Source organism: Notechis scutatus, unplaced genomic scaffold (genome assembly GCF_049901735.1).
Source record: "Notechis scutatus isolate UNSWTSFEM ecotype Mainland unplaced genomic scaffold, rNotScu1.2 NSCUSCF19, whole genome shotgun sequence".
Lineage (NCBI taxonomy): Eukaryota > Metazoa > Chordata > Lepidosauria > Squamata > Elapidae > Notechis > Notechis scutatus.
Genome location: NW_028263146.1, coordinates 714,409 through 735,217, shown reverse-complemented (window position 1 = coordinate 735,217; position 20,809 = coordinate 714,409). Strand labels below are relative to the sequence as shown.

The 20,809-nt window shown below is 48.1% G+C and overlaps 1 protein-coding gene across 1 annotated transcript in view; it reads right to left on the bottom strand.

The window, feature by feature from the left end:
- Nucleotides 1-396: 396 nt before the first annotated feature.
- RFX2 (regulatory factor X2) overlaps nucleotides 397-20,809 on the bottom strand; it is a 61,591-nt gene continuing 41,178 nt past the window's right edge. Inside the window, 12 exon segments of the mRNA XM_087948776.1 lie at nucleotides 397-589; nucleotides 591-624; nucleotides 714-756; nucleotides 2,200-2,353; nucleotides 3,147-3,355; nucleotides 10,345-10,494; nucleotides 11,218-11,315; nucleotides 13,731-13,882; nucleotides 14,218-14,336; nucleotides 14,512-14,630; nucleotides 16,528-16,643; nucleotides 19,185-19,304. Coding sequence (XP_087804902.1) covers nucleotides 529-589; nucleotides 591-624; nucleotides 714-756; nucleotides 2,200-2,353; nucleotides 3,147-3,355; nucleotides 10,345-10,494; nucleotides 11,218-11,315; nucleotides 13,731-13,882; nucleotides 14,218-14,336; nucleotides 14,512-14,630; nucleotides 16,528-16,643; nucleotides 19,185-19,304 — 1,375 coding nt within the window. The 3' untranslated portion in view covers nucleotides 397-528.

Genomic DNA, 20,809 nt, shown 5'->3' with positions numbered 1-20,809 from the left:
GGCTCCTTGAGGGCCCAGGAGAAGACGGCGCTTAGCCAGGTGAGACGATGGGCAAAGAGGAATGGAAGGATGACGATGGATGTTCGTGGTTGGCCACAAGTGCCCGTTTATTTAGCAAGAGTCGGAGAGGACACCGGAAGGACGCCCTTCCCCTTCTCTCGCGAGGCGCAGAATCGACCAGCGGCCCCGGATCACAGTGGCACCTTGGCAGGGTTTCCCCCCTCGGGGAGTGGAGTCAGTTAAGGCAAAAAGCATCAGAGCAGGAGGGAGGACGGGAAGTGGGCCGGCCGGGGGGCCCTTGCAAAGAGAAGGACCGGCCGACGGTCGAGGACCTTCTCTGTCTTGCCGGACACCGGCCCGTCTTTGGCAAAGACCCGTAAAAGCATGAGGAGGAGGAGGAGGAGGAGGGACGAAGAGGCACAGCGGCGTCCGGGAGGGCCAGGAGTCCTCGCAGGGCATCGTTCGGAAAGCTTTGGCACTCTCGGTGGAGTCGGGATAGAGGGGACGGGCGCACGGCTTGCCCGTCGGTTAGATCTCCTGCAAGGATGGTCCGGGGTCGCTGTGCTCTCGCTTTACCCGGGCTTCACCCGGCTCCGGCCTCGTGTCCCAAGGTGCCGAAGGCGTCTGTGGGAAAGAAGATAGGCCCAGCTTTACTCTGGGGTGAGGGTGGCCAGGGGACCCCTCCTCGTGGGGGAAGGCCAGAGGGCCCCTACCTTTCTCGAGCACCGCCGGGGACAGGGAGGCGAGGTCGCTGAACTGGAAGAGAGAAGACGACGGGGGTTTGAATGGGGGCTCCGGAGACCAGGCAGGGAGGGGCCGCTCTCCCACCCGGGCCCTCTCCCAGGGGTGCATGCAGCAATGGCGGCAGCAACGCTCAGGTCTACAGCCCCCGTGCAGCAGCCCGGAGGCCAAAGGGAGGGGGGGGGTCTCTGGAGGGTCTGCCAGAACTGAGCAGGACTCTCCCAGAAAGGGAGGAGGTGTCTCCAGCCCCTCCCGGGGTGTGTGTGTGTGTTATTTTTAAACGGGGAGAATCATCCAGCTGGCCAGCCTTCCATGGGACAACTCAGGGCAGGACGACTGAACCATTCAATGGGATTATTTCAAATAAATGGAAAAAGATGATTGTAATTTTTGTTCATCCACATTTCATGGTGCCTCCTTTTGCATCCGTTCTCTTTAATTGCCATAGCAACAGCACTTGGACTTATATGCTGCTTCACAGTGCTTTGCAGGCCTCTCTAAGCGCTTTACTGAGTCAGCCTCTTGCCCCCCAACAAACTGAGTCCTCGTTTGACCAACCTTGGAAGGGTGGAAGGCTGAGTCAACCTTGAGCCGATTAGGATCGAACTTGCTGGCAGTGAGCAGTGAGTTAGGCTGCAATACTGCATCCTGACCACTGAGCCACTACGGCTCTTCCTTCCTTCCTTCCTTCCTTCCTTCCTTCCTTCCTTCCTTCCTTCCTTCCTTCCTTCCTTCCTTCCTTCCTTCCTTCCTTCCTTCTCTTTCTTTGCCTTCCTTCCTTCCTTCCTTCTTTGCCTTCCTTCCTTCTCTTTCTTTTCCTTCCTTCCTTCTCTTTCTTTTCCTTCCTTCCTTCCTTCCTTCCTTCCTTCCTTCCTTCCTTCCTTCCCTTTTCCTTCCCTTCCTTCCTTCCTTCTTCTTTCTTTTCCTTCCTTCCTTCCTTCCTTTCTTTCCTTCCCTTCCTTCCCTTTCTTTTCCTTCCTTCCTTCCCACTTAGCACTTAGACTTATATACTGCTTCAGAGGGCTTTTACAACCCTCTCTAAGGGGTTTACAGAGTCAGCCTATTGCCCCGCAACAATCTGGCTCCTCCTTTTACCGACCTCGGAACGATGGACAGAAGGCTGGTCAGCCTGGAGCCGGTCAGGATCGAACTGCTGGCAGTCAACAGAATTAGCCTGCAATGCTGCCTTGTAACCACTGCATCCCTCCCTTTCCCTCGACATTAGTGCAAGTCTTGTCCTGCAGCGAGTTTTCCCGTGGCATAGACCGCCCCCCACTAAGCAGGGGACCCATGTTCTCCTGCCTCCCCGGCCATGATTCCTGCCCTGCAAGGTCTCCTGCTCCAGCAGGGGGTTGGACTAGAAGACCTCCAAGGGTTCCCTCCCAACTCTGGTTCTTCTGTTACACCCCTGGCTTGTTCCATGCAAGGCGGATGGGGAGCCGTTCCCGGCGCTCTCACCTCTCCCATCACCGCGATGGGCGTCTCCCCCGTGGCTTCGGCCACCCGGTGCTCCACCAGGTAGAACATGTACTCGTCGTACAGGAGGCGGATCAGGTGGAAGGAGCCGAAACTGGCGGCGCTGCGCAAGGTGAGGTCGCGGATCACCATGGAGCTGGGGGAGAAAGGAAGGGATGCCCGGCAGCTCAGCCTGAGACCCTGGGGGTGGGGGTGGGGGGGGGGAGCCCTCCCTGCCTTGGTAAGAGAGGAGGGGCTTTTCCTGCCCGGGGAGTGGGGAGGGCTCTCGGCAAAGCGACTTGTGTCTGGGTGTTTGTGTGTGCGTGCGTGTGCTGATAGAAGGGAGTATTTGCAGGGTTGAACTGAGAGGTCCTGGGGGGTGTCTCTGAACTAGACTGTTTTCTTGTAGACGTTTCATGGCCCAGATAGGTAATGTCATCAGTGCTAGAAGGAAATGGAGTTTGTAGGGAGGAGGAGGAGGAGGAGGACAGAGGGAGAGAGAGGGAAGGAGGAGGACTGTGGGGTCCTTGGGGGGTCTCTGATCATGGTTGTTTTCTTGCAGATGTTTTATTACTCCACTAGGTAACATTGTCAGTACTAGCAGGAAGAAGAAGAAGAAGAAGAAGAAGAACAACAACAACAACTGTGGGGTCCTTGGTGCTCTCTGAACTTGGCTGTTTGTTTGCAGACGTTTCATTACCCAGCTGGGTAACATCATCACTACAACTCCAGTGCATGATCGTGTCGGTGTGCATGTTTAGATACAACTTGATGGCGTAACAACATGCTCTTCCAGGTAAGAGAACCCTCCCCAAGGAGAAAGCTAGCAGAGCAGACCGCAATACCGGTCAGTTTCTACACACACACACACACACACACACAGAGGCCTCAGGTTCAGGCTCTGGCCCCAGAGGAGGGGCCGGGAGGGGCGAGGCGGGGGGGGGGCTTACCTGTAGAAGGACCACTTCAGCAGGAACTGCCGGGCCGCCCGGGGGAAGCTGGCCGCGCCCTCGTGGGGCTTCAGCACCTGCGACACCACCTGGCCCAGCCACCTCGCCCACTGGTCCAGGGAGCTCTGCTGCTGCAGCGTCACCTTGAAATCGTGCTCCAGTTTCTGCACCAGCCCCTCTTCGCACTGGCAGACCCAGGAGGCTTGCTCCTGTCCGGGGGAGGGAGAGGGGGGAGGGAGAGAGACCCAGAGAAGAGGAGGTTGGAGGAGCTGGGCGGGTTTTCTTGCAGGCGTCTCATGACCCAACTTGGTAACTTCATCAGTGCCAGAAGGGAGGAGGGTTTGCAGAAGGTTTGCAGGGAGGAGAAAGAGGAGGAGGACAGGGGGACCCTGTGTGCTCTCTGAGCTTTCTTGCAGACGTTTTATGACCCTGTTAAATAACATCATCAGAGCTAGGGAAGGAGGGTGGAGGAGGAGGAGGACAACGACAGAGGGGTTCTGGGTGGTCTATGAGCTTGGTGGCTTTCTTGCAGATGTTTCACTGCCCAACTAGGTAGCATCATCAGTACTAGAAGACAGTGGTTTTGCACTGCAGAGTGGTGGTGGAGGAGGAGGAGAAACAGGAGGAGGAGGAGGATTGTGGGGTCCTTAGGGGTCTCTGAGATTTGTGGTTTTCTTGCAGATGTTTCATGACCCAACTAGGTAGCATCATCAGTGTTAGAATGTAGCTGAATGCAACGAAATTTCATTTTAGTGTATGCCGACTAGAGCACATTCTATTTTATCATCTATCTATCTATCTATCTATCTATCTATCTATCTATCTATCTATCTATCATCTATCTATCTATCTATCTATCTTATCTTCTATCTATCTATCTATCTATCTATCTATCTATCTATCATCTATCTATCTATTTTATCTTCTATCTATCTATCTATGTTATCTTCTATCTATTATCATCTATCTATCTATCTTATCTTCTATCTATCATCTATCTATCTATCTATCTATCTATCTATCTATCTATCTATCTATCTATCTATCTATCATCTATCTGTCTCTGTGTGTCTTCTGTCTGTCTATCTATCTATCTATCTATCTATCTATCTATCTATCTATCTATCTATCTATCTATCTACATACCTACTTACCTATCTATCATGTCTCTGAGTGTGTGTGTGTCTACCTACCTACCTACCTACCTACCTACCTACCTATCAACCAACCTATTATCTGCCTGCCTATCTATCTACCTACTTATCTACCCACCCACCCACTCACCCATCCATCATCTATCCATTATCTGTCTGTCTATCAATCTTTATCTACCTACCTACAGTACCTACTTACTTTGTCTCTGCCTGCCTACCTACAAACCTACTTATCTATCTATCTATCTATCATCTATCTATCTATCTATCATCTATCTATCTATCTATCCTCTCTCTCTCTCTCTCTCTCTCTCCCCCTCCTCCTCCCTCCCTCCCTCCCTCCCTCCTCCCTCCCTCTCTCTCTCTCTCTGGAAGTTGCTCTGTGTTTACATATGGTAGCTTGGCTTGCCAGCGTTGATTATTTGTCTGGTGTTGATCCCTGCTTATCTGGGTTTCTCTTTCAGTGGGGGCCCTTGGTGGTGGTCTTCTTGCAGACATTTCACTACCCAACATGATAACACCGTCACTTGCCAGTATTAATGAGGAGTGTTGATTTTCTCCTTGGTAAGGTCCTGTACCTAAACAGGGAGCCCATCCTGTTTTCAGCCTGGGTGTTTGCAGCCAGGGTGTGAAACAGACGGCTTCCCCGCTGCCGCCCCTCCTTCCCTCTTCCCTCTTCCCCAAATTGCAAATCTGGACTTTCTCTTTAAAAGGACAGTAACTTTGGACTTTCAATAAATAGGGAAGTATTGTTATAACCAAACTCCTCTGAAGATTGGAAGCAATTTTATTTCCTGTGATAGAAGCAAAGAAGTATATTGAAGCCAGGAGCGAATGCTCAATACAAATCGTGGAGTCGACATAGTAAAAATATAAACTGTTCAAATTGCCAGTGCAAGACTATCTTTCTTTCTCTTTCTCTTAAAAGCAACAAACTTGGAAAGCATATTTAAATTAACTAGGAGGGGGCAAGAAATCCCATTCATCAAGGGAAAACAAAACAAAACGTTTCCTTTTGCCTCCCAGTGAATTGTTCTGTTTATCTCTGCTGAAGAAGGGGCCAGAGACCCCCCCGTCAACATCTTTGCATCTTTACAATCTCAAAAACTCAATCTACAAAACAAGAAAGGGAGTGTAAACCCTTGTTCATTGATTGTTTTTAAACAGCCCAGGAAAAGAGACCTCATGCCAGTTTATCAAGGGTTATAAACCTATTCTCAGATATAAGCAACAACTAAGCAAAACAAAGCAAAGCTTTAACCTTTACTTACCAACTCTGAATACTGCTTCATACTACTTACTTTCATTATCTCAAAAAATCAATTTCTTTAAAATAATCAATTTTCATCAAATGATTAATTGATTTATTGTTTTTTGCTTAGTACGATTGAATGCTTAGTGCATATAGTGTAATTACTGAATATCTGATTAGTAAAATCAGTGATTTAGTGAATTTAATTGACCAGTGTGTTTAGTAATTACTGTAATAAATTAGGCTGTTCGTTGCCGAGCAAAATTTGATTAGAGTGATTTGAATAACCAATTGATCGATATAAGCAACATTGGTTTTGATTTGTTCTCTAACATATCAATTACATTTATTAATTACCAACATTCATTAAGTAACTCTTTACCTATCACATTAACTAGCTATTGTAATTGATTACTGTACCATGCCAGCGAAAAACTCCAAACCAAAACAAAAGAAAAATATCTTTACCAATGACCTCCAGACTCCTGCACGTTTCAAATGTCTTGAAACCATCAATGAAAGCGAAATTTACATCAAATGCCACCTATGCGATAATCTAGCCCACCCTGCCTACTTAAACGCAAACAAAAACCTAGCTGATATGGTTAAAAATTCAGATACATTCTTTTTTCTATGTCCATCATGTTCTCCTAAGCTAAACAAAGTACCCTACCTGACAGAGTTGAAAGCATAGAATCACTCATTCACTCAATAGAAGAACGCTTTGCAACAAATTTTGAAACAACTATACAAGCAAGCCTAATCTCTCTTGAAAAAAAAAATACAGCACAGATAAGTGAGTACCTATCAGCTCAAAATCAAATCCCACAACAACCACAACCACTACCTCAACTACAATCACAACTACAACCAAAAATAACCACCAAACCACAACCACAAACAATTACTATCCCTTCAAATAATTCCACAAATAATATCTCCTTACTCATCAGAGACACCATGGAACGTGAACAGAAACGTCCAAATGCCATCTTATTTGGACTCGAAGACACCAAAGTTCGTGATATCATAAGCAACTCTAATACAACAAACATCTCTCCTGAAGATATCATTGAAATAACCAGAGATGGCCATGGGTACAAATACAATGACGGCTCTGTGGCCCCAAGATTTTGTAGAGTTGTATGCAAAAATGAGTCCAGCAAACGCATATTCATTCATACAATAAATGCCATTGCAAAAACCAATCCCAACCACAAAAAACTTCGCTCGAGACCAGACTTATCCATACTGCAAAGAATCCGCTCCCATGAACTCCACGCAGAACTCAAAAACCGTCTAGACAATGGAGAAAAGGACCCGTACATTGACTATAGAGCTGACTGAATCAAAAGAAAGTCACACAACCCACAACTCCGCATCCAACCCCACCCCACCCAATCCAACATCGCTCAAAACTAGGCATGCACGCCCCTAACTACCTCTATTCCAACCACAACTGGCCTTAAATGCAAGCTAGTCAATGCAAGAAGCCTTGTAATTTCTCCTCTTAATAAATATGGCTAAATTCGACATTATATTTGTCTGTGAAACATGGCTCAGCGCATCTCTTCCTGACTTCCATTACCTCAGTAAGAGACTATCATGTTTACCAATCAGATCGTGAAATCCGTAGAGGAGGTGGTGTTGCTATCTTCTATAAAAAGTCCCTATATCTAAAAAACATCCAAGTTACCCAGGAGCTTGCTATTCCTCAGACCATCATCTGTGAACTGTCCTTAAATATCACATTTCGGTTCTTATTATATTACAGAGCCCCTGATTATGACATCGAACATGCAAACAAGCTAAATACACTACTAACATGGGAAGCATCCTGCCCACACGCGTTTATCTTTCTTGGTGACTTCAATCTACCTCATATTAACTGGATCCTAAATGAATGTACAACTGAACCCACACATACAACCTTTTACAATGCAGTAACAAATCTGGGAATAGAACAACTAGTAAGTAACAACACTAGACTTAACAACTGCCTCGATCTCATCTTCTGAAATAGTTTGAATTCAATTTACGGAATACGAATTAAAGAACCCTTTTCCAACAGTGACCATAACATGATTGACTTTTGTCTCAACATACGTCCACACAAAAATCATCACAAAGACAGAATCCCCAATTATAACTTCAAAAAAGGCAACTATGATATTATAAACAACGATCTCTCTCTTGGCAATTTCTATTCTCTGGATGCAATACTGTAGAAGACCATTACAACATATTTTTACTTGAAGTCAAAAGAGCCATCAAACTATATGTACCAATAACAACTCCCAAAACCAGGAAAAAACAACAAATTACCCATAACAATAAGGAAGCTTCAATCCAAAAAGAAACACTTTGGCGGAAAAACAAATCTGGTCACGTTGCCAATTTCAAAAGCCAATACAAAAATTTATGCCACCAGATAAAAACTGAATGCACCAATTATCACATTAAACAAGAAGAAAACCTTCTACACACCAATTCCACCCACACCTTCTACAGTTTTATAAACAACAAACTAAAAGACTCAAGGTCCATCCCACCCCTGAAAGGACCTAATGGTAAAGACTGCAACAACAAAACTATTAAAACCAACCTCTTTAACACATTCTTTGGCTCAGTATTTGTAAAGAGCAATGGATCATGCCCAGTATTTCCTAGTTGAACCACAGACAACTACAATGATCTAATACAATTCGATTTTACAGAAGACATTGTTGAAAAAGCACTGCGCAATCTAAAACCATCTCTATCTATTGAACCGGACGGAATATGTGCCTACTTCTTAAAAAAGCTATCCACTGCTGTAGCCGAACCTCTAAGCATAATCTTTGAAAAATCTTTCAGGACCAGCTCCTTGCCAAAACTATGGTCACAAGCCACGGTCATCCCCACCTTCAAAATGGGAGACCCCAGCCTAGTTGAAAATTACAGACCAATCTCTTTATGCTGCGTCACCTGTAAAGTCATGGAATCAATTATTAACCAATCCATCATCCTCCACTTAGAGATAAACAACCTACTCTCCAATAAACAATTTGGTTTCAGAAAAAAACTATCCTGCAATCTGCAACTCTTACACTGCAAAAACATATGGACGACACAACTTGACCAGGGCAAAGCAATAGACGCAATCTACATAGACTTCTGTAAAGCCTTTGATTCAGTGGTACACGACAAACTACTCCTAAAACTAAAATCCTATGGTATCTCTGGACAACTGAATAACTGGATAGAAGCATTCCTGGCAAACAGACAACAAATGGTCAAAATTGGGAGCGTCCTATCAAATTCTGTACCTGTCAATAGTGGTGTCCCCCAAGGCAGTGTTCTAGGACCAACTCTCTTCATACTCTACATAAATGACCTCTGTGATCATATTAAGAGCAATTGCGTTCTTTTCGCTGATGATGTAAAGCTGTTCAATACCACAGACAATACTGCTACCCTTCAAAAAGACCTCGACTATGTATCAGAATGGTCAAACAAATGGCAACTTCAAATCTCAACAAATAAATGCTCTGTCTTACATATTGGCAAAAAAAATCAGAAAATAAAATACAAGCTGAATAGTCAAGACCTTGTTGATGATCCAAACTCTGTCAAGGACCTTGGAATACTCACCTCTAATGATCTAAGTGCTAGAGCCCACTGCAACTACATAGCCAAAAAGGCATTAAGAGTTGTTAACCTAATCGTAACTTTGGTAATATCACACTACTAACTAGAGTATACAAAACATTTGCTAGACCAATACTCGAATACAGCTCATCAGTCTGGAACCCACATTATGTATCTGATATTAGCACAGTTGAGAAAGTCCAGAAATATTTCACAAGAGTTCTCCACTCCTCTACTCATTGCAGAATACCTTATGCCACCAGACTTGAAATTCTAGACCTAGAAAACCTAGAATTACGCTGCCTTCGGTCTGATCTAAGTATGGTATATAAAATCATACATTGCAATGTCCTACCTGTCAATGAATACTTCAGCTTCAACCACAACAACACTAGAGCAAACAATAGATGCAAACTTAAGGTTAACCGCACCAAACTTGACTGCAGGAAATATGACTTCAGCCACAGAGTGGTCAATGTCTGGAATACTCTACCTGACTCTGTGGTTTCTTCCCCAAACCCCAAAAACTTTAACCTTAGACTGTCTACTATTGACCTCACCCCTTTCCTAAGAGCTCTGTAGGGGGCGTGCATAAGCGCACCAACGTGCCTACCGTCCCTGTCCTATTGTTTCTTTTTATTTTTCTTGTTCGTATCCATGTATTCATAACTATGTTTTTACTTATACCTATTATCTTGTAAGCAATTGACAAATAAAAATAAATAAATAAAAGTAAATAAAAGATTCACTAGCACCGATGATGTTCCCTAGTCGGATCATGAAACGTCTACAAGAAACACCACCAAGCTCAGAGAGCACTGAGGAACCCAAAGTCATTCTCCTCCTCTTCCTCCTCCTCCACCTCCTCTCTGCAAACCCCACTCCCTTCTATCACTGATGAAGTTCCCTAGTTGGGTCATGAAACGTCTGCAAGAAACACCACCAAGCTCAGAGAGCCCCAAGCGACCCCCTACTCTAATTCCAAAATTCTCACTATTTCTGGCAAACAAAAACTCTATTATACAGTATCGTTTTCGGGCCGCGTCCTGCTACAGAAGTGCCGGACTAGGAGTCCCATCCGGCAGTGTGCCTGTGGCCGCAAGGCAGCCCTCCCTGCTGCCTCCCCCACCCCGCCCAGGAGACCCCCGAGTCCTGAACTGACCTGCACGTTGGCAAAATCCACCCGGTTGAGATCGCTGAGCATTTGGTTGATCTGGGAGGTGTTCTGGAGGACGGCCCGGGCGGCCTGGGCCAGGTGGTTCAGAGAGGTGTACCTGCGCAGGGTCTGGGCAAAGGCACTCACCACGCTCACCTGGGGGAAGAGAGAGCAGGAGGCTGCCCAGGTAGGAAGCCAGGAGGAAGCAGCCCCCCCAGATACTTATGGTGACACCTGCCAGTTCCAAGCAATGCACCCATGGAAAGCAGACCTCCAAGGCAGACAAAATTCCCCAAGGAACATTCGATTGGATACATCATATGGGCACAAACTGGTGAAAACCGACTCTGAAAGTTCCCGCGGCTTTCGCCGGATTAAAAGTCAAAGTTTCCCTCTTTTTCCCCAAACAAACAGTCGCACGGTCCAATCCAAATGCTGTCCGGTTGCTTGGTTACTTGGCTCCTCCTCTGGCCAGCCCCCTGTGAGAAGGTCCTCGGTTCCCACAAGGTAACTTTCTCGTTTCGGCTACGAAACCCCCATCTGGCTATTTGCCCCCCCTTTTTCTGTTGGGTGGCAACCCCGAAGCCTCCGAGATGGCCATGGCCAGGCTCACTTTCAGGGTTGACCTTCCCTTTCTATATTTAAAAGACATTTTGTGTGTGTGTGTGCGCCCGAGATGAGATTAGGTCGGTCATGGGTCTCCACGGAATCCCACCACGGATGCAAACGGCATCATCGCATCCTTGGCAAGATGAGGTCAAGAGCCGGGCCTGGCATCCCGGTGCCCCCTTCAAGGAGGAAGAGGGTAGCGAGGGTGGCATTTTGGGTGGGAATTTTGTTCCAGGGGGGGTGGGGGAGACCGCAGCGCTGCTGGCTTACCTTGCTCTGGACCACGGGCTGCGGGAACTCGCTCATGGCACTCATCAGCCAGCCCTCCAGGCTCTTGGCAAAGTTGCGGATGGCTTGGGTCAAGGTGCCTGCGGGGGAAGAGAAGGGAGCGGCCTCAGCCGAGTCGGGCAGCTGCGATCCCTGACTGGAAGACCCCAAGGTGCTTCTTCCCCCCCCCCTCCCAAAAAAAAGCAACTGGACTTTTCTGATTTTTCTTTTGGAGAGGTTTCGCTTCTCCTCCAAGAAGCTTCTTCAGCTCTAGCTGGATGGTTGGGGAAGGGAAGGATTGATACTCCTTGCAGACAGCTGGTCGTTTGCATCCTTTTTAGAGAGTCGTTGAGGCCACTTGGTGGTTTATCTGTGACCTCTGGGGTCACCTTGGAACTGCTGAATGGACTCTATGCTAGACCAGAGATAGACGATGTGGTCAGCAGTTCCAAGGAGGCCCCACACCCCATTTGCACCACTCAGGTGATCCTATGGCTCGCAACAATCTGGGTCCTCCTTGTACTGACCTCAGAAGGAAGGATGGAAGGTTGAGTCAACCTTGAGTCTGTCAGGATCGAACTGCTGGCTGTGGACAGAGTTAGCCCGGAATACGGCATTCTAACCATTGTGCCACCATGACACCCCTGATTTAGGAAATATCTTCAGTGCTAGAATGGAGAGGGGTTTGTGGAATGGGGAGAGGAAAGGCGGAGGAGGAGGAAGAGGAGGAGGAGGAGGAGGAGGAGGAGGAGGAGGAGGAGGAGGAAGAGGAGGAGGAGAAAGAGGAGGATTGTGGGGTCCTTGGTGCTCATAGGTGACACAAGTAGGTGACATCATCAGAGTTGAAGGGAGTGCTGTTTAGATACAAGTGGGTTGCCCTGTTTAGTGTAGGTACAGGAGGAGCATTGATTTTAGTTCCTAAAACAGCTGTTTGTCAACTAAAAAAATACTCCTTTGATCTTTTTAGTTGCCAGCAGAAAGGAAGTGAGGGAAAGCAGCGCATTCCTTAAATGCTTCAGATAATTGCTAGGCAGTCCAAAGCTGTCTGCGTGCAAGATTATTATTGGAGAGCATGATTGATGACTCTTGGCTATGGATGTGTCCCATTGGAGAATATACACCCAGGGGGTGGGAGGAAGACCAGGGTGATGAATGAATGTATTTTAGTGTCAGCTGCACCCAGGCTAATGCCAACATGGCCACTCCTAATAAATCATATATTTTTTTTACTCTGAGAGATGTGGCTAGAGACTTATGATTTGAATGGGGGTGGATTTGTTGGGAGCTATTTTTCACAAATCCAAAATACGTTAGAGAATTGTGTGAGACTGAGGCAAACCAGCCATCAACAGGCACAGAGAGATATATAGCACGTACACACCGTTCAGAACCACAAGACCAAAAGGGGAATTCTGGGAGTTGGAAGTCTACCCATTTTAAAATAGGTGAGACTGAGAAACCCGGCCAGGGCAGGAATCTGTATTTTGGTACCCGCTAAACCCCTCCCCACCAAAAGAGAACCCGCCACTGCCCAAAGCAGTATGTTTCCACTGATGAACGGCGCTTTCTCCCCATGGCTGGTTATTGAAATCCAGTTCCTTATCCTACCCTCTGGAACAACCCTGAGGTTTTTCAGGCTGGCGAGAACCTCAAACTCTCCACCGATGCCCCGTGGTTGAATTCCTTAAAGAACGGGAAGCTTAAAAAAAGGCCCCCAAGGTATTGTACCAGAGATATACAGTAGAGAACTGATATATTTGATTGTGAATGTACTAACAGCAGCTAGAATTGTTATTTGCAAAGAATTGGAAAAAGGAGAAAATACCAACACAGGAGGAAGTTATTAAGAAAATAGTGGAATGTGCTGAAATGAGTAAATTGACATTTGAAATTAGAGGACAAGGAAAAAAAAACAATATTATAAGATATGGGATTCATTTTATCAATGGTAAGAAAAAAAAGTGTGGAAATGATATATTTTATAGATAACTTTACAATATAAAAATAATAGAATTTAAGAGAAAATGAAATAAGAATGTACTTTTTATTAGATGAAGTGGCAATGGAAGTTACATTACATATTGGTTTAAAATGTTGAATATCCTATATGAAGTGGTGGAACAAATAGTTATTGTTAAATGAAAGAACCATAATGATAATAATATATATATATATACACACACACACACACACACACACACAAAATGGAAAATATGAGAATTTATGGGACCTGTGAAGGAGGACTATAGACACGTAGCACAAAATAAATGCAACCAGTCGACACACTGTACGCAATTGAAAGATGGTTTTATGTTTTTATGTATTGTTTTGTCTGTGTTTGTTTAGAAAAATAAAAAAACTTTATATATATAAAAAAAAGGCCCCCAAGGATTTGCGGAGAGGAAATATGATCGAAAACTCGGTGATGGAGGAGTCTGAGCTGAATGGGGAAGAGGAAGAGGCGGGTCCGTGCACACACGCACGCACGCACACACACCCTGGTCCCTTTTACGCACCGGGAACAGGCCGGAGAACGTCCGGGATGAGAATCTCCACCAGGGTTTGGTACAAGAGGTGGTCACAGCTCCGCATCCAGGCCAGGATGGGCTCGTGTTTGCACAAGGCGATCAGCTGGTGTCTCGGGAGGATGGCTTCATAGGACTCTTCGCTGCAAAGGGAAGGCATGACTGAAAGCATCCGGGCCGCCCCTCTTCCTAAAAAAAAACCCCTCCAAGGACTCGTCTCTGCATTCGGAGCCGACGCTCCGAGGGCAGAGTTAAAATACAGGTGGTCCCCCCTGTCCACTAAAAAAATATGCTCCTTTGGTCTTTTTAGTTGACAGCAGAAAGGGAGCGTGTCATGCCCTTGTTAACAGTCAGGCTCTGAGGGAGAGGAGGGACAGCCGACAGGGAGTGGAGGTGTGATTGCGGAGGTTGTGGAGGCCGCCTCTGAATTCACTTTGAGCCTAACTGTCACGGGAAGCAGAGAGGCCTGTGGTGTTACCTGGAGGCTCCGGCGGCAGAAGCGCCCGTCCGGCTGGGGATGGATTCGGAATTCCAGAAGGAACGCCAAAGTTTCTCGAGGAATGGCAGCTGGAGGCTCACCACCACTTCGACGTTGGCCTGCAGGGACAGACGCCCCCCGCATCAGATTTGGTTCCAGCGTGGGGAGACAGAGGGAGCAAGGCATTTCTGGACAGAGGTGCTCCTGTGGTTGCCAAATGGACGCCGCACAGCGAGCCAAAGGTGGCAGGGCCCTCCAGGAAGGGCCGCATCAAACCTGGCCCCACAGAATCACCTCGCAATGCCGGCGGTAGAAGAGCTGCAGAGCCTGGAGGTCGCGCGTCTCGATCCCTTCCTGCAGGAGGACGCTTTCCGGATTCAGGACTGGGAATTCAGGCAGCACGTGAGTGACGTCTGCGGGGTAAGAAAAAATAATAATAATCGTTTGGGAGGGGTTTTGTTTGTTTTATGCACCGTTGTCATAATTGTAGTATCAGGGTTCCAGTTAACACACCCATTTCGGAAGCATCTTCAGGGCAGCCATGTAGTTTCAGTCAATGTGGCTAAATTTTTGTTATATGGCTGGCAAAATTAGGCGGAATCTTAACTGCCCACTGGTGATCCACCGCGAATCGCAAGATATTACCAGTAGCCCTTCTGACTTACGACCACAATTGTGACCCAAGTTTCCATGGTTAATACGTTGTGTCCCGTTTTACGACTTTTCTGGCCACAGTGGCTAAGGGGGAACCACTGTGGTGGTAAAGTTAGTCCCTCGGTCGTGAAGTGAATCCCCATTGACTTCGCTTATCAGAAGGTCACGATCCTGGGCCACTTGACCACGGGGACATGGCAATGGTCGTAAGGGTGAAAAACAGTCACTTTTTTTCAGTGCCGTCGTAACGTCAGTCACTAAACAAATGCTTGAAAGCAGAGGGCTCTCTGTACTTCAAAGCATTGCACGATCTGGCTTTGAGGCGCTGGCTTGGAGCCTGGGATTCAAATTTATATATAGATTAAATTTATGCAACATCTACCTGGCAGGGGCCTACCTGCCCTGGCCCCCCTCGACACCCCTAAAAGTTTCTCCCAAAGTTAGTGGGGTTTTTTCATCCATCCTGTTCTGACCCAGCTCCCCAAACACGAAAAAAAAAAACCTGACGTGAACTCAGAAGATTCCTTTATTAGGAATTCCAGCAGCTCCGGCAAAAGGTTTCTTTCGCAGGGTAAAAAGCCCGTCCAGCCGAAAGATGAAGTTGTCCATCACACCTGTTCATCTCCGCCCCCTGCCTTTTATCCCCAGAGCTAGTATGGGGCCTTGCTAGCAGCGGTGGCTCTTCCGTCCCAAGGACCGGCCCATAGATTTCCCCTGCTCTCCTCTCCTCTGCCTTCTGCACATCTGTGCGTCAGGCACTGGAGCCGGCTGTTCCTCCTCTTCCTCATCAGCCACCTCCAGACCTGGGGGCTGTTGACTCTCCACCTGAGGGCTGACAGACAGCCCAGGCTCCGCCTCTGTCTCTCTCTCTGCCAGCTCCATTCCCTCTTCCCCCTTGGAGCTCCTAGGTGTTCTGACCCACGCCCTTTTCCAACAAATCAAACACAAATCCAAAAGGAACAGAAACCTTGTAATGCTTTTGCAAAATAATTAGCTGCGATAAGCACGAGCCTTGCCAAACTGTGCGAGGCTTGCCAAAAGATAACAGACAAGAAATAATTTGCAAAATAAGAATCTTCAAATATAAACTCAGGATACTGGAATGTCCACGAGGCTGGAGTTTTCAAAATGTCTTTGCTTCCTGCAAAGTACGTTCTCTGCACAGCTGCCTTTTATCTTCTTGAAGGAGGGGCCATTACTTTGCAGCCTTACTCTTGAGTCGCCCGTGCTGTTGTAACTGCTCTTTCCTCCGAGCAACCCTCTGCGTGCATGTGCGCTTGGCACAGGCTCCTCGGGAACCTCCTCATTGCTGCTGCCAGCCTCCACAATCTCCCAAGGCAGCAGTCCACTCCCTAATGGTCCTGGCCCCTCATCTGAGTCCTCGCTCTCCTCCGCCGTCTGCACCTGCTGCCGGCTAACCACACCATCAGGTTACCCTGAGGCTGACCCTGACTCCCACACCTCCTCCTCCTCCTCCTCCTCCTCCTGATTTGGCTGCCGGAGGGCTGCCGGCACATCATGTCGGATAAGGATATAGGGTGACAAGTAAATCGAATCATTAAACCCAAAGAAGATCAAACTTCAAGTATTTGGGGGTCCTGTAAAATGCACTTTATTGACAAAGACTGACAGCAGGCATTCGAAAACATTTCTCACCAATGTATTGCTGGTGGTGTTGACACTGGGCCGCTACTGACTCTTCGGGGCTAGTGTGGGGGGCACTGATGCCCCCTCCCTCCGTTGCACCATCCAACTTCTGGGAAGGTCGGTACCTGCAGAACGAGAGGGGAAGAGACTCCTTTTATGTGGGCTTTCAGGGAAGGAAGGAAGAATAAGAGCGTAAAAGAATTGGAAGGGACCTGGGAGGTCCTCTAGTCCAACCCCGCTTGAGCAAGAGACCATGTTGGACAAACGGTTGTCCGATCTCTTCTTCAAAACTTCCAGTGCTGAAGCACCCAGAACGTCTGGATTGCTAGACTATATAATAACAGAATTGGAAGGGACCTTGGAGGTCTTCAAGTCTAACCCCGTTCGAGTAGGAGACCCTATACCATTCTGGACAAATGGTTATCCCATCTCTTCTTAAAAGCCTCCACAACTTCTGGAGGCAAGAAGTTCCACTGGTTCACTGTTCTCCCTGTCAGGAAATTCCTCCTTATGGCTAGTTTGCTTCTCTCCTGGATGAGTTTCCATCGTTTACTTTTCTTATCCTCGTGTGTTTTACAGAGTAGAATAACAGAGATGGAAGGGACCTGGGAGGTCTTCTAGTCCAACCCCCAGCCCAAGCAGGAGCCCTTATGTCATTTCAGACAAATGGTGGTCCAGTCTATTTTTAAAAATCTCCAGTGTTGGAGCAGGTAGAACTTCTGGTGGCAAGCTGTTCCACTGGTTCATTGTTCTTAGCGTCAGGAAATTTCTCCTTATGTCTAGGTTGGATGCAAAAATTTAGCAACCGGTTCTGTGGCCCAGTTGCTGGGTGGGCGTGGCCACGGTGGGCGTGGCCTAGTCAGCATCCTGCACTACCCTGGCCTGGGAGCAGAAACGGGTTGTGGGGGGCTGCTTTCACCCTCCCCAGGCTCCGGAGGCATCTCTGGAGGCTGGAAACGGGCCCATTTCTGGCCTTCCAGAACTTCCAGGCGGCCCATTTTTTGCCCTCCCTGAGCCTCCGCGTGGGCCCTGTACTTTCCTGCGATCCAAAACAGGCCATGCAGGCACTCCTGGGTGGGGCCAGGCGAGGGTGGATTTGCCGGTTTGCCAAACTGGCCACAAAATCAACAACCGGTTCGGCCGAACCAGTGTGAACCGTTTGAGCAGATGATTCCCTGGTTGGATTTCTCTTTGATAAACTTCCACCTGTTACTTCTTGTCCCGGCCTTGCGTGCTTTGGAAAACAGGTTCATCCCTAGTTGTGTGTTTGTGTGTGTGTGTGTATGTGGTTGGGTGGGGGGACAGCTGGTCAGACGGGACTTCTGGAAACTTCCAATTTCCTCAAGGCAAGCCGGGCATTCAGCTACAGGTTTATTTGTTTTGATTGATTAGCCCTTGGGCCGTGTGGAAGGGCAGAGTTCCAAGTGTCAGGATTCCGGCAGTTACCCCCCATTTAAATCATGAGTCTCGAGCCAAACTTCCAAAACTCAAAAAGGATTTATTGGGAGTTAACATGTCTGGCACTGCTTGGGTGTAGCCGACTCTGAGATATAGCATTCACTGTCACCCTTGACCCTGGTTTCCCCCCCACACCCCCTGGGGGTATTGTAATTCATATCCTCCAATGGGACACATCCATAGTGTCATGCCCCTGGTGGAGACTGACTCCGAGACAGCCGACAGGGAGTGGAAGTGGGGCTCCGGGGGTTGTGGAGGAGGCTGGGGAAGGGCAGAGGCCGGCTGGGCAGTCAGAGGAGGACCCAGGCCCATCTTCCATCCTAGGGCAGGAAGGGAGGAGCGGATAAGGGAGAAATGTGAATGGCGTGGTCTACGGGGGAGGAAAGGGCCCTGATCCCCTTCATGGGCTGCAGCTGTGACAACTGAATAAGAGGACGGACATGCGTATTGGCAAACGCTGGAAACAAAGCATGGAAATATCTCTAGTTTATGGTTTCTCTCTGGGTTTGGCGTCCTTCCCATTGTGTTCTGTTATCTGTGGACGTCCTCCAGCCCTTTTCTCGCCTGGTTTGTGTTGCTTTTTTCCTTCTTCTTGTAACTGCTTGTGTGGGAGATTTTTGTCTTCCCCCCAAGGATATTCAGAACTTGGAAGCAAAGTGAAGGAATAAAAGGGGCTTCCCCTGTTTTCTGTGACTGTGTTTGTTTGGTCTCTCCACCCTGGGTCATCACACATAGCCCAGAGTCATCAATCACGATCTCCAGGTAGAATTGTGCATGGCAGAAGCTTCAGTCACCTAGTTTACTATCTTTGAAAACATTTGTGGAATGCACTTTCCATTTCCAAGCTGCCAGCAGTGCTCTTTCAAACCCCTTTCCCTCCTCCTTTTCTGTTGGCAACTCTAAAAAGACCATAGAAATATTTCATGAGTTGACACCAGAAACAAATCATTACTAAAGATTTGGTAACAGTGATTTCAAACGGAACACAGGTACACGGGCTTTCTGGATGGAGTGATGGGGTTTGTAGTGGCACACCGACTTCGCCTTATATTTTTGAGGAAGCCACCTTAAAAACAACAAAAACATGGAATTTCTTTCTCCTTTGCGGTGTGTGGGGGTGGTGTCTTCCTCTGCCCCGGTTTGAAAGGCCTTCTGTCACTCCATGAGGACTAGCAACGTGAGTTTGCAACGTGCCGCTAAGCTCCTACCTCTGCTTCTGGTGGGCTGTTTGCTGCCTCATGGCCATGTACTGGGCATCTTCCTGCAAACGGTTGAGCGGCGACTCTGGCTTGAGACGGATCCCGTAGTAATGGTACTTGGAGTTCCCCCTGTGGAGGATAATGGGCAGCGGGTTATTTCCAAGTGGGGTCGACTCCCACCGTCTCCATCCTCACTACCCTCTTCGTCCTTGAGGGGGCGCCATGAGGCCATGTCCAGTTCTGACGTCATTAGCAGAGCTGGAAGTTATTATTACCTTTATGGTCCGAGTACAACAGGTGTACAATGAGATTGGCTGAGCCTCTCACGGCCCCCAACACAACTCGCAGTGAGGAGAGAAGTCCCTAACCCAGTCCCAATCTTATTACACGGTCTAATAAGGGACCCTGTAGGTCATCTAGTCCAACCCCCTGCCCAAGAGGAGACCCTATGCCATTTAACAGATTAACAGAGTAGGAAGGGACCCTGTAGGTCATCTAGTCCCACCCCCTGCCCAAGCAGGAGACCCTAAGCCATTTAACAGATTAACATAGTTGGAAGGGACCCTGTAGGTCATCTAGTCCAACCCCATGCCCAAGCAGGAGACCCTACGCCATTACACAGATTAACAGAGTAGGAAGGGACCCTGTAGGTCATCTAGTCCCACCCCTGCCCAAGAGGAGACCCTACGCCACAGAGTAGGAAGGGACCCTGTAGGTCATCTAGTCCCACCCCTGCCCAAGAGGAGACCCTACGCCACAGAGTTGGAAGGGACCTTGTAGGTCATCTAGTCCCACCCCCTGCCCAAGAGGAGACCCTACGCCAGAGTTGGAAGGGACCCTGTAGGTCATCTAGTCCAACCCCCTGCCCAAGCAGAAGACCCTACACCATTTCTGACAGATGGGAGTTCAGTCTCTTCTCGAAAGCCTCCAGTATTGGAGCACCCACAACTTCCGAAGGCAACTTCTGTTCCATGGGTTCCCTTGGTCATCATCCAAACAACATGTTGATGCCCACGGGTGTGTGTGTGTGTGTGTGTGTGTGTGTGTGTGTGTGTTTAAAGAGACCCTCTCTGTCCCCTCTCTCACCCAGAGTTCCCTGCAGCCAAGGCCGGGAAACCCTTCTCGGAAAGCAGCCCTGGACGCCATAGAAAAAGCCAAAAAAAAACAAAAAAAAGGGGGAGAGATGAAAAAAAAGGCTGGCCCAGTTGGGGAAAGGGTCCCGAATGCCTTGCAGAAGGGAATTCCCCCTCCGCCCCCTCCTCCTGAACCCGGGGATCCTTTCTGGGCTCGGAGCTGCTGCTGTGTGTGTGTGTGTGTGTGTGTCTGTGTCAAAAAAGGGCATGATGGCAGCTTCTCCCAAATAAGTGGACCCCCAAATATCCGGCGTCCCCTTCCAGCTCGGAATGAGACCACTCCACTGCGGCCGCCTCTCCACCGCCAACTCGCCAAGGGACAGTTTAACTATTCAAATGACTTAAAATGAAGCCAGAAAATCTTGGAATTGTGGCGGTTCTCTCCCATTGGGTTCCCCTCCCTCCCTCCCTCCCTCCCTCGGCCTCCGTCCTTTTGACCAGTCCGTTCCACCCTTTCTTCGCGTCACTCTTGCCCCGTGGAGAGCCGGGCCGTGGCCAGGG